Source organism: Entelurus aequoreus, linkage group LG06 (assembly GCF_033978785.1).
Source record: "Entelurus aequoreus isolate RoL-2023_Sb linkage group LG06, RoL_Eaeq_v1.1, whole genome shotgun sequence".
In the NCBI taxonomy this organism is placed as follows: Eukaryota; Metazoa; Chordata; class Actinopteri; order Syngnathiformes; family Syngnathidae; genus Entelurus; species Entelurus aequoreus.
In genome coordinates, this window is record NC_084736.1 from 15,299,714 (window position 1) to 15,313,795 (window position 14,082).

General features: G+C 39.3%; 1 protein-coding gene across 1 annotated transcript in view; it reads left to right on the forward strand.

The window, feature by feature from the left end:
* Positions 1-3,946: 3,946 nt before the first annotated feature.
* eftud2 (elongation factor Tu GTP binding domain containing 2) overlaps positions 3,947-14,082 on the forward strand; it is a 35,833-nt gene continuing 25,697 nt past the window's right edge. The window contains exons 1-10 of the mRNA XM_062050061.1: positions 3,947-4,123; positions 8,360-8,478; positions 8,563-8,725; positions 8,795-8,873; positions 9,769-9,844; positions 9,957-10,022; positions 10,114-10,149; positions 11,075-11,165; positions 11,246-11,328; positions 13,082-13,248. Of these exons, the coding sequence (XP_061906045.1) occupies positions 8,371-8,478; positions 8,563-8,725; positions 8,795-8,873; positions 9,769-9,844; positions 9,957-10,022; positions 10,114-10,149; positions 11,075-11,165; positions 11,246-11,328; positions 13,082-13,248 (869 nt within the window). The 5' untranslated portion in view covers positions 3,947-4,123; positions 8,360-8,370. The remainder of the gene's footprint in view (positions 4,124-8,359; positions 8,479-8,562; positions 8,726-8,794; positions 8,874-9,768; positions 9,845-9,956; positions 10,023-10,113; positions 10,150-11,074; positions 11,166-11,245; positions 11,329-13,081; positions 13,249-14,082) is intronic.

Here is a 14,082-nt window from a genome sequence, read left to right on the forward strand (position 1 = left end):
ACCTATATATAAAATATATAATTAGAATGAATAGAATAAGTTTTATTGTCTTTCTACAGTGAAAAACAAATGTGTCTTTGACACGGCTTTATAACAAAATTAAAAAGACATTCAAACACAGGAAAATATATATATATATACACATACATTATATATCTGCTTTTATATCTAATTACATTACATATACATGTATTCATATATAGTGTAATGTAATTATCAATTATATATTGTCGGCGTATTCGTTTAATCTGGAGCTACAAGATGTTTAAAGAGGACACCATGCCTAAACTTCAAATCAGAAGTATTTATATTCCCTATTGGATACAATTCTAATACAATCCAACCAACATTTCTTAATCACTTCCTCCTTCATTATCTTAATAATATCCCAACGTAATATATCCCAAATACACACACACACACACACACACACACACGTTCTTGTATTTGAGACCGCCGACAAATACCGACCCCTTTAGGACTACCTTTTCTAGATATATAAAGATTTGTGTTTACAACATTAATAATATATAAAAAAGGTAAGCTTTTAGTGATTTTTTGTTTGTAATTGGTTTTTAATCTTCATTATTTACTTCAAGTTATTACAGTATGTCTCTATATACATATTTATTTATTTAAAAAAAAAAAAATTTTGGCCATAGGGGGCGAATTTCAATTTCTTACACACACATGTTATTACATATGTTGGCCAGGGGGGAGCACTTCAAATCTTTACACACACTTGTTATTTCATATGTTGACCAGAAATACTTTTAAAACCGACACACAGTCAATTTGAAAAATCCCTCCTTTTTGGGACCACCCTAATTTTGATGGATTTCACCACCAGGGGTGCAAATGAGACATTCTCTATTAGATGCAATGGTTTTCCGTATTGGGACCATGATTTATGTTCTAACTTGTTCACCGGTCCTCATATGGAAGCTACTTTTCCTTGTTCCTTGTGACCTACTCAGTGGCCTAGTGGTTAGAGTGTCCTCCCTGAGATCGGTAGGTTGTGAGTTCAAACCCCGGCCGAGTCATACCAAAGACTATAAAAATGGGACCCATTACCTCCCTGCTTGGCACTCAGCATCAAGGGTTGGAATTGGGGGTTAAATCACCAAAAATGATTCCCGGGCGCGGCACCGCTGCTGCCCACTGCTCCCCTCACCTCCCAGGGGGTGATCAAGGGGATGGGTCAAATGCAGAGGACAAATTTCACCACACGTAGCCTAGTGTGTGTGTGACAATCATTGGTACTTTAACTTTACCTTTTAACTTTAACTTGTTGATGTCTCAAGAAGGGTACAAATACAAGAACACACACACACACTTACAGTATGTATGTACATCCATCCATCCATTTCTACCGCTTATTCCCTTCGGGGTCGCGGGGGGCGCTGGAGTATAAATATAAATATAAACAAATGATGTGGCCATGCCGCATTAACACAGTGTTGTAGTGAGCGTTAGTGACCACCAGAGGGTGCAACAATCACATGTCTATCTACTGCTCTGATGTCATATAGTTGGCTCTGTCTGCCATCTAGGGGCCACATAAATACTACTTTGGAGTACTTGAATTAAAAAAATGTTCACAAGGGGTACATAACTGAAAAAAGGTTGAGAACCACTGTACTACGGTAATATATATCATTATTGTATGTATATATAGTAGTATAGATATTATTGTATCATACTTGTATTTAGTTTATAACGAAATAACGAGATTTCTCTACAGAATCTCCTCTCTGGTCAACAAAAGTACCATGAGGATTCTGGCGGGAACTCTCGTTCAACCCTTTTTCGATTACGCATGCACCTCCTGGTACCCTAGCACCTCCAAAACCCTCAAATCTAAACTCCAAACATCTCAGAACAAGCTAGTCAGGTTACTTCTAGACCTCCACCCCAGATCCCACCTCACTCCTACCCACTTCTCTAAAGTGGGCTGGCTCAAGGTGGAGGACAGAGTTAAACAACTTGCACTGAGCCTAGTCTATAAAATCCACTACAACTCCCTGATACCGAAGTACATGTCAAACTACTTCCTTAACGTAAATGACCGCCATAACCACAACACCAGGGGGTGCTCCACTAACCACGTTAAACCCAGATTCCGAACTAACAAAGGTCTTAACTCATTCTCTTTCTATGCCACATCAATGTGGAATGCGCTCCCAACAGGTATAAAAGAAAGGGCATCTCTATCCTCCTTCAAAACCGCAATAAAAGTTAACCTCCAGGCAGCTACAACCCTAAACTGACACCCTCCCCGGATTGCTAATAATCAAATGTAAACAATCAAATGCAGATACTTTTTCTTATGCCTTCTGATCTCTCTCTCTCTCTCTCTCTCTCTCTCTCTCTCTCTCTCTCTCTCTCTCTCTCTCTCTCTCTCTCTCTCTCTCTCTCTATATATATATATATATGTTCACTACTTGCTGTCCATATCCTACCCCCACCCCCTCCACACCCCTGATTGTAAATAATGTAAATAATTCAATGTGATTATCTTGTGTGATGACTGTATTATGATGATAGTATATATGATAGTATATATCTGTATCATGAATCAATTTAAGTGGACCCCGACTTAAACAAGTTGAAAAACTTATTCGGGTGTTACCATTTAGTAGTCAATTGTACGGAATATGTACTTCACTGTGCAACCTACTAATAAAAGTCTCAATCAATCAATCAGTGCAGGTTAAATAACTGTCATTGAAAGTTGTTTTAATATTTTGTTTTAGTTTAGCCTAAATTGATAGAATATATTCAGGTGTTATGTTAATATAGAATGTCCAAAAAACAAGTTTAACATATAATAGTTGACTGCATTGATTAAGTCAGTGTTTTTCAACCACTGTGCCGTGGGAGATGATGTCATTTCACCTAATTGGTTAAAAATATTTTTTGCAAACCAGTAATTATAATCAGCAAATGTGCCGTTGTTGAGTGTCGGTGCTGTCTAGAGCTCGGCAGAGTAACCGTGTAATACTCTTCCATATCAGTAGGTGGCAGCCGGTAGCTAATTGCTTTGTAGATGTCGGGAACATGGTTTGTCGTGATCCCAATATGCAGACAACAGCGGGAGGCAGTGTGCAGGTAAAAAGGTATCTAATGCTTAAACCAAAAATGAACAAAAGGCAAGTGCCGCTAAAAAAAGGCATTGAAGCTTAGGGAAAACGAAGCTAAAACTGAACTGGCTGCAAAGTAAACAAAAACAGAATGCTGGATGACAGCAAAGACTTACAGCGTGTGGAGCAGCAGACGGTGTTCACAAAGTACATCCGTACATGACATGACAATCAACAACAAAATAGTTGAAATTATTACTAATATTGATACCGTTGTTGATAATATTCATTTTTGTTTCACTACTTTTAGATTGTTCTGTGTCATGTTTGTGTCTCCTCTCAATTGCTCTGTTTATTGCTATTCTGAATGTTGCTGGGTCGGGTTTGGTTTTGGAATTGGATTGCATTATTATGGTACTGTTGTGTATCGTTTTGTTGGATAGATTAATACAAAATAAAATAAATAAATAAAATAAAAGAAAATAAAAAAACAAAAAAACAAACAAACTTAACTTAAAGCACTACACACAGGAAAACAGCAAAAAACTCCAAGTAAGTCACGGCGTGATGTGACAGGTCGTGACAGTACACCTACTTTGAGACAAGAGCTGTAGTGATGCATGGTTGGTTATGGTTTGAATTAATATCCAACAATTGCGAGAACGACTTTTAACTGTCAATATCGGCTACTGAGTTTCATTTTTTTATGTTTTCTGCTGGTGGTGTGCCTTGAGATTTTTTTCAATGAAAAAAAATGTGCCTTGGCTCAGAAAAGGTTGAAAAACCCTGGATTAAGTGATTCTCTATGAAGGAAAGTGTATGGGATATGCATTCTACTAACCGACCACCAACCGCCGTCGGCGTGACATTGAGTCATTCATTTTAGATCAGCAGCTCTTTGTACCGTAGAAGAAGAACAAACACCGGAAGTAGCGTCTTACGCGCATGGCGCTATTTGACAAATAGAATAGATAGCTGCACTAACAAATAACTTTTATATTGTCTATAATACATTAGTGCTTCGTTTTAACAGAACACAGGTGAGTAGTTTGCTTACTTTTTGGGAAACAATGCAACACAGCGACATGTTTGCAGGCGTTTTCACAAGAACGTAACGCGAACGTTCAGTCATTCATTATTTGCCTTATTAGCTTAGCCGCATGCTAATATTTGTGATGTTTTTAGCCACATTAGCTAAGCAACGGAAAAATACACAATATTACTATGTAAAATGATTAAATATTGTTCAAAACGCGAGTAATTACATTGTCACCGGTCATGTAAGCAACGCCTCAAGCTAAGTTAGCATTAGCCGCACTGTAGGCTTCAACTCGGTGTGAATCTGTGAGGTAACTAAACACTACAGTTTTACCTAAACAGGCTGGCTTTTATTAATAAATGTTGGCAACTTGAGTCCACAGAAAACTATTATTGAATCATAAGTAATGCATTGAGGGAGGCTCCAGCACCCCCCGCCACCCCGTAAGGGACAAGCGGTAGGAAATGGATGGGAACTGCACTTTTTTTGGTATTTTGCCTATCATCTACAAACCCCGTTTCCATATGAGTTGGGAAATTGTGTTAGATGTTAATATAAACGGAATACAGTGATTTTCAAATCCTTTTCAACCCATATTCAATTGAATGCACCACAAAGACAAGATATTTGATGTTCAAACTCATAAACTTTTTTTTTTTTTTTTGCAAATAATAATTAACTTAGAATTTCATGGCTGCAACATGTGCCAAAGTAGTTGGGGAAAGGGCATGTTCACCACTGTGTTACATGGCCTTTCCTTTTAACAACACTCAGTAAACGTTTGGGAACTGAGGAGACACATTTTTTAAGCTTCTCAGGTGGAATTTTTTCCCATTCTTGCTTGATGTACAGCTTAAGTTGTTCAACAGTCCGGGGGTCTCCGTTGTGGTATTTTAGGCTTCATAATGCGCCACACATTTTCAATGGGAGACAGGTCTGGACTACAGGCAGGCAGGCCAGTCTAGTACCTGCACTCTTTTACTATGAAGCCACGTTGATGCAACACGTGGCTTGGCATTGTCTTGCTGAAATAAGCAGGGGCGTCCATGATAACGTTGCTTGAATGGCAACATATGTTGCTCCAAAACCTGTATGTACCTTTCAGCATTAATGGTGCCTTCACAGATGTGTAAGTTACCCATGTCTTGGGCAATAATATGGGATGTTCCAAATAAGTGTTTGATGAGCATTCTTCAACTTAATCAGTATTTATTGCCACCTTTCCCAACTTCTTTGTCACGTGTTGCTGGCATCAAATTCTAAATTAATGATTATTTGCAAAAAAAAATTTTTTTTATCAGTTTGAACATCAAATATGTTGTCTTTGTAGCATATTCAACTGAATATGGGTGAAAATTATTTGCTAATCATTATATTCCGTTTATATTTACATCTAACACAATTTCCCAACTCATATGGAAACGGGGTTTGTACGATCATTATGTAAGACAAGAACACATTGATTTCACAGATGCATCACAAAGTTTACTTTTCCCTTCAACAACAAACTATCAATAATGACAGACTTCATGAGAGACAACGGCTACTACTTTGGGACAAATGATGATCCAGAGCCTTATATTTTTGAGCCTGAATATAAGGAGGATGAGCTTCAGGTTTTAGAGGCTGTGTGCTAAACAGATCCAGCTTTAGTGAAATACCAACCATCATGCAGCGCTGAACAAGATATGCAAACTAGAGATGTCCGATAATGGCTTTTTTTGCCTATATTCCGATAATGTCCAACTCTTAATTACCGATTCCGATATAAACCGATACTGATATATACAGTCGTGGAATTAACACATTATTATGCCTAATTTTGTTGTGATGCCCCGCTGGATGCATTAAACAATGTAACAAGGTTTTCCAAAATAAATCAACTCAAGTTATGGTAAAAAATGCCAACATGGCACTGCCATATTTATTATTGAAGTTACAAAGTGCATTATTTTTTTTAACATGCCTCAAAACAGCAGCTTGGAATTTGGGACATGCTCTCCCCGAGAGAGCAGGAGGAGGTTGAGGTGGGTGGGCGGGAGAGTGTATATTGTAGCGTCCCGGAAGAGTTAGTGCTGCAAGGGGTTGTGGGTATTTGTTCTGTTGTGTTTATGTTGTGTTACGGTGCGGATGTTCTCCCGAAATGTGTTTGTCATTGTTATTTGGCGTGGGTTCACAGTGTGGCGCATATTTGTAACAGTGTTAAAGTTGTTGATACGGCCACCCTCAGTGTGACCGGTATGGCCGTTGACCAAGTATGCATTGCATTCACTTGTGTGTGTGTGTGAAAAGCCGTAGATATTATGTGATTGGGCCGGGACGCAAAGGCAGTGCCTTTAAGGTTTATTGGCGCTCTGTACTTCTCCCTACGTCCGGGTACCACTCCGTACAGCGGCGTTTTAAAAAGTCATAAGTTTTACTTTTTGAAACCGATACTGATAATTTCCGATATAACATTTTAAAGCATTTATTGGCCGATAATATCGGCAGTCCGATATTATCGGACATCTCTAATGGGAACTGCTCTTTTTTTGGTATTTTGCCTATCATCTACAATCATTATGTAAGACAAGAACACATAGATTTCACAGATGCATCACAAAGTTTACTTTTCCCTTCAACAACAAACTATTAATGTGCATATGCAAAAGTGCAATATATTTATCTGTGCAGTAATTTATTTATTTATATCTGCACCTTATTGCTCTTTTATCCTGCACTACCATGAGCTAATGCAACAAAATTTCGTTCTTATCTGTACTGCAAAGTTCAAATTTGAATGCCAATAAAAGGAAGTCTAAGTCTTAATAATGACAGACTTCATGAGAGACAACGGCTACTACTTTGGGACAGATGATGATCCAGAGCCTTATATTTTTGAGCCTGAATATAAGGAGGATGAGCTTCAAGTTTTAGAAGCTGTGTGCTGAACAGATCCAGCTTTAGTTAAATACTAACCATCACGCAGCGCTGAACAAGATATGCAAACATAATGAAACAAATCACTTACTGCACAATGTCTGCTCTCACGAGGATGCAGACTTTTAGGATATTAAAATCTCCTCATTTAGATGAAAAATTATCAAAATCCTCATGCAAGTTAAAAAAAGGTGCCGCAAACAAGCATCTTTTAGTGTCATTTTCGCCGTATCTGGTTTTATGGTGAATGTCAAAGTTGACCAATTTCTTTTATGGCCACATCCTTCGACTAGCCAAGTGAGAGGCATTATTTATAATCAAAAAATAACTTTCAGCAGCTCTTAGGCGATGTAGCAGCTCAGTATATCAACACTGCAGCTGCACAAGCTAGTTAGCTCTCTGTTCAGTTCAGTTTCAGTTTATTTGGAACATGCATACAATAAAGTTTATAGTGCCAATGATTGTCACACACACACTAGGTGTGGCGAAATTATTCTCTGCATTTGACCCATCACCCTTGATCACCCCCTGGGAGGTGAGGGGAGCAGTGAGCAGCAGCGGTGGCCGCGCCCGGGAATCATTTTGGTGATTTAACCCCCAATTCCAACCCTTGATGCTGAGTGCCAAGCAGGGAGGTAATGGGTCCCATTTTTATAGTCTTTGGTATGACTCGGCCGGGGTTTGAACTACAATGTAATTCATCACGTATTTCCAGTTGTTTCATTACAGCACGTCCGAAAAGGAGTAGGAAGAAGCTGATCTTATATAATCCTAGCCCTTTTCATTCCATAGCAATTTTATCCCATTTCCATGTTCTCTGTAACATAACATTGAACAAATAAATAATAAACAAATAATATACCATATTAAGTAAACAAATATTAAAAATAAAAAATCACGGTGCCGCTAAAAATAGTTTGTCTGCGTTAGCGCTTGTAATAACAATATCTCCATTACGTGGTTAATATTCAGGTCATGAAATGTAAATGGAGGATTGCTTTTTAGAGTGCTTTATAGGTGGAATAGTGTTTGCCGTATTTTACGACTTGATTGGATTAAAAAAGAGAGGGGTTTGTCTTACATATATATGTTTTATTATATTTTATTTTTATATTAGTAGTTCGTTTTTTTATTTTGTTCTATTATTAATCTTTTTTTTTTTATTTACGATTGATTGGATTAAAAAAGAGAGGGGTTTGTCTTACATAAGTATTGTGAATGATAGGCAAAATTCCAAAAAAGTGCATTTCCTTTAGGCCAGGTTTACTATGCATTCATTCCCCAAACTATTGTGAAATGCTACCAACCCTTTCCTCAGTTCTCTGCAAAATGGAGGCTGATCTGTACGATGAATTTGGGAACTACATCGGTCCAGAGCTGGACTCTGATGACGATGATGAAAATGACATGGATGCAGAGGACAGAGACGTCGATGAGGTACCACTCTCCCATGTTCTAAAAACGCGGTTTGTCCGTGTGCTCATACATGCATGTTATTGAGATAACATTCTCCCCCCGCAGGGAGATGAGGACGATGACGACGAGCCGGCCGATGCTGACGAGGACGTCCCCGGCATGGAGGTGGTCTTGCACGAGGACAAGAAATACTACCCAACAGCAGAGGAGGTCTACGGGCCTGAAGTGGAGACCATCGTCCAAGAGGAAGACACGCAACCTCTTACAGGTAAGTGATGAAGAGAAGCATTGGAGCACACTGTGTGAGCACATGCTGATTCCTTTGTTGTCCCACCAGAGCCCATCATCAAGCCAGTGAGACACAAGCAGTTCACCCTGATGGAGCAAGAGTTACCAGCTACTGTTTATGATATGGAGTGAGCAACCCTCTACTGTGCCAGTCGTTGTTTTTTATTAGAGATGTCCGATAATGGCTTTTTTGCCGATATTCCGATATTGTCCAACTCTTAATTACCGATTCTGATATCAACCGATACCGATATATACAGTCGTGGAATTAACACGTTATTATGCCTAATTTTGTTGTGATGCCCCGCTGGATGCATTAAACAATGTAACAAGGTTTTCCAAAATAAATCAACTCAAGTTATGGAAAAAAATGCCAACATGGCACTGCCATATTTATGATTGAAGTCACAAAGTGCATTATTTTTTTTAACATGCCTCAAAACAGCAGCTTGGAATTTGGGACATGCTCTCCCTGAGAGAGCATGAGGAGGTTGAGGTGGGGGGGAGTAGGGGGCAGCGGGGGGTGTATATTGTAGCGTCCCGGAAGAGTTAGTGCTGCAAGGGGTTCTGGGTATTTGTTCTGTTGTGTTACGGTGCGGATGTTCTCCCGAAATGTGTTTGTCATTCTTGTTTGGTGTGGGTTCACAGTGTGGTGCATATTTGTAACAGTGTTAAAGTTGTTTATACGTGCACCCTCAGTGTGACCTGTATGGCTGTTGACCAAGTATGCTTTGCATATTATGATATAGATATTATGTGATTGGGCCGGCACGCAAAGGCAGTGCCTTTAAGGTTTATTGGCGCTCTGTACTTCTCCCTACGTCCGTGTACCACTCCGTACAGCGGCGTTTTAAAAAGTCATACATTTTACTTTTTGAAACCGATACCGATAATTTCCGATATTACATTTTAAAGCGCTTATCGGCCGATAATATCGGCAGTCCGATATTATCGGACATCTCTATTTGTTATAATACATTCTACATGTTGTCAGTAGCTAAGTGGAATTTTCCTCCCTGCCAGATTCCTTGCAGACTTGATGGATAGTCCCGAGCTGATCCGTAACGTCACCCTGTGTGGTCATCTCCACCACGGCAAGGTTAGATCTCTTGGCCCCTGCTCCTCAAGATGAACTAATATCATCACAGTTGGTGCTGATAACTTCCTGTCCTTTTTTTAATGAGTACATGACATATTTTAATCCTTTTCAGACCTGCTTTGTGGACTGCATGATCGAGCAGACACACCCAGAAATCAGGAAAAGGGACGACATGGATGTGAGTGTGCTGTCAAAGATCACCTGGCATCCATTCATGCCCAGTTAGGTTGTCAACAATTGCAGTTTAACACGCCTCTTGACTTTTTCAGCTCCGCTACACAGACATCCTTTTTACAGAACAGGAGGTGAGCACTCTGTCTTTTCAGCCAGCTTTACAGATGCCATGTCTGCTCTAATGATATTGTCAGAGGTCTTAGTACAGTGGAACCTACTTATGTAAATCAAGTCATGATCCACTGTGTTCTTAATAGAGGTCGGCCAATTATCGACGTAGATGTTTGGCATTTTGTCGTATTTCGGTATATGCCTTTTTAATTTTTTTTCAACTATAAAATAACTACATCAGCGGATACAATAATTTGAAAAAAATATATTAATGAAGTTGATAGTACTAACCACTGCTTAAGCACCAGCCTGTTTGCCCTGCTTGAGAAAAGTTACCTTTTTGCTGCAGCCCACATTTTAATTGTTTTTTATTCAACTAAGAATTACAAATAACTTAATTCTCAATAATTATCCCCAAATATGTTTTGATATCTGACAGGGCATTTATTTGTGTTCTTGTGAGAATTTTCCCTGGTGCTCACAAGGAAATCTTAAAATGTATTCAATTCATTAAATGCTATAAAATTGTAGAAGATTGAGTTGATGACAAGTTATTGTGATGTTAAGAAATCCCATATTTTTACCAATTTCCCCAGGAGACTTCCTATATTTTGAAGTGCAATAATGTCGATGCTCTTCTGAGACACGTGTTAAAGTTAAAAGTTAAAGTCCAAATGTCTTAAAAAGTCTTCAACCCTATAATTTGTACTTAAAGCCTTAAAATATATTAAGTGTGATCAATTCAAGCAGTGGTTAGTTTGTACTTATGTCAGCCAGTGTGATGTGCACTGACATAAACCAGGTTTACTGTAAAGATAACTGAAAAATGTTATAGTGTTTATGAAGTAAATAACATACTTGGGTCTTTTTTTCTGGAAATGTAGTTTATAGATAAAAGCAATCTACAGCAAAGATGCTGATTTTTGTCCCGTGTATATTTTACAGAGAGGGGTTGGCATCAAGAGTACTCCCGTCACAATGGTGCTGCCGGACTCCAGAGGCAAATCCTACCTCTTGAATATAATGGACACGCCAGGTAATGTGCTTGTGCTCTTTGTGTGGTTTCTCTCTTTCTAGTGACACACTAGAAGTTAAACGCACTCTTGTTCCCTAAAGGTCACGTGAACTTCTCTGATGAGGTGACATCCAGCATCCGCATCTCAGATGGCATCATCCTCTTCATCGACGCAGCGGAAGGGGTATGTTTGCTTTGTGTTGTTCCAATTCGGCCTGATAAACTTTGAGATCTGTCAACGCTGTGGGAGAATTCAAGGAATCTTTTTGTTTAACAAACCGTTTACTGTCAGCAGTAACCACTAGGGGTGTTACAATCGGATATCAGTACGATATCAGCCAAAATATTGGATTTATGGCTTACATCTAAATCAGGGATGCCCACACTTTTTCTGCAGGCGAGCTACTTTTAAATTGACCAAATCAAGGGGATCTACCTCACTCATATATATAATTTATATTTATTTATTTATGAAAGAGACGTTTTTGTTAGCAAGTTAAAGGTGTTAAATGATAATACAAGCATGTTTAACACATATAGATTCCTTTCTTTCATGAAGACAAGAATGTAAGTTGGTGTATTACCTGATTCTGATCACTTGCATTGATTGGAATCAGACACTAGTGCTGATAATGTCCGCATTTTCAAATGGAGGAGGAAAAAAGTCCTCCTTTCTGTCCAATACCACATGAAAGTGGTTGTTTTTTGCATCCTATTTGTCCAGCTTTCATACTCGTTTTTATACACTTTACAAGAAATGCATTGGCAGCAAACGCCGTAGCTTGCTAGCTTGTGCACGCCAGCTTTCTGAGACTCTTATTTTGTTAGTGCAGGCAGGATGAATCAGTGTTTTTATTGTGAAGATAGGAACTGTGCAGTCGTTCTTTAGAGTTTTGACAGCAGGTACGGCGCGAGAGTGTTAAAATAAAAAGTGTTTCTCGCCTTCCTGTCGGTCATTTTTTCTTAATAATGAGCTCGCTCCTATCAGAAGACCCCCGGGTGCCGTGAATGTTAATCAAGTGACGTATTGGTGAAGATTGATGATCGCTAATTTTTAGGTCTATTTTTTAATACCTGGCTGGCGATCGATTGATACACCCTCTGCGATCGACTGGTGGCTCATGATTGACGTAATGGGCACCCCTGATCTAAATTCTCCGATATGGTCACTCCTGCAGCATGTTTACTTCTGCAAAGCTGGACAGCCAGTTAACATCTAAATGTCCTCCAATAAGCACACAAAGTTGATCTTTTTTTGTATTTTAGTCAAGTCATTTACAAAAAGGTATACACGGTAGGCTATTGCTGGTATTGCTAGTGGTGGTCGACCAAGCTAAGATGGCTGTTGCACAGCAGGAAGTGAGCAAACTCTCTCACTATAAAAGAGGCTTAAATCTTCCTGCAAAAAGCAGATACGAGCAATAAATCAAGCTATGCAATGGAACAGATTCCTATACGTTCTCAAAATATTTGTCGAGTGATATCAAGGATTACGTCGCTCGCGTTCCCAGACATATCGAACGATTGTGCTCCAAAACAGATGGAAACTTGGAAAAGAAAAAAGATGTGGCTGACCACATAAAATGAGTCGTGGGCATTTTAAAATGAGGTGGAGGGCCGCATAAAATAATGTGGCGGACCACATTAGAATTATGTATTGGCCATTTTAAAATTAATAGACCGGCTACATTGAAATAATGTGGCGGTCCAAAATAAAATGATATAGCAGGCCACATTAGAATGATGGTGCTGGCCAGATTTTTGCCCCCGGGCCTTGAGTTTGACACCTGCGCTGTAGATGAAACATTATTTACTTGTTAATGACACAAACCAAAAAGCTACTTTTTTTTTTAAGCGGTCCACTCACAAACGGGGATCTCCCAGATGACCAACACCAAACCTCAGCAGCGCAGTGACTGTCACATATTTGTTTGCAGGTGATGCTGAATACAGAGCGACTCATCAAACACGCCGTTCAGGAGCACATGGCCATCACCATCTGCATCAACAAGGTGGACCGACTCATCGGGGAGCTCAAACTGCCCCCCACGGACGCCTACTACAAACTCCGCCACATTGTGGACGAGGTCAACGGTTTGCTCAGGTAAAAACCCTGTCGGCCTATGCAGCCATGAAAGTAGGGCTGCACGATTATGGCCAAAATAATAATCGCACATTTTTTCATCAATATTGGAATCACGATTATTAATTGTTGATAAAACATATTTTATTGCACTTTCTATTTTAAACAAATTAAATTTGGCTTTCATTTCAAAATGAAACAAACAAAAAAAGAAAATTATATAAAATGTACAAAAGACAAAGGGCTAACTAAAATAATATGCCATTGCATAGTGCGATCATAAAGTGCAAACAAGTGAAGAAATAAGATCATGCATGAAAGGCACATGCAAAGGAACACATTCATTGTACTGCTCACAATATGTATAGGACATATGTCTTTGGCCAAATAAAACGTTACTACATCCGTTATTTTGGCGAGTCTTTGAGAGGTGAATGGATAAGGGGTCCCTCGGTGCACGGTTGATGTTACGGTCGTCTGTATTTTGGGCTCCCCCGCTTTTGTAGCTCTTCGTCGGGGCTCTGTGCCAATGGCATGTGGCCCACTCTGTTAGCAACCAGCTTTGATGGTGGTTGAGAAAAAAAGGGAAGTGTTGTTAATGTTTAACATGTCGCTGCAACTTTATAATTTGTTTGGATGTGCGCACCAACGCAGCTTTGCCGTGCAACTCATTGTGGCGTTTGTTGTTGGTTCATCTGCGCGCCTTTCCGGGTTTCTGGAAACGAGTGGGAGTGACTTGACAACGGCGAGGCATGCGGTTGTGTTTCGGGGTTCAAACGTGTCTGTGTTTGTAACCTGTGGGGAGCTCTGCGGGAAGGGAGAACACTGATGTAATAATGCATTTATTTTCCTAAT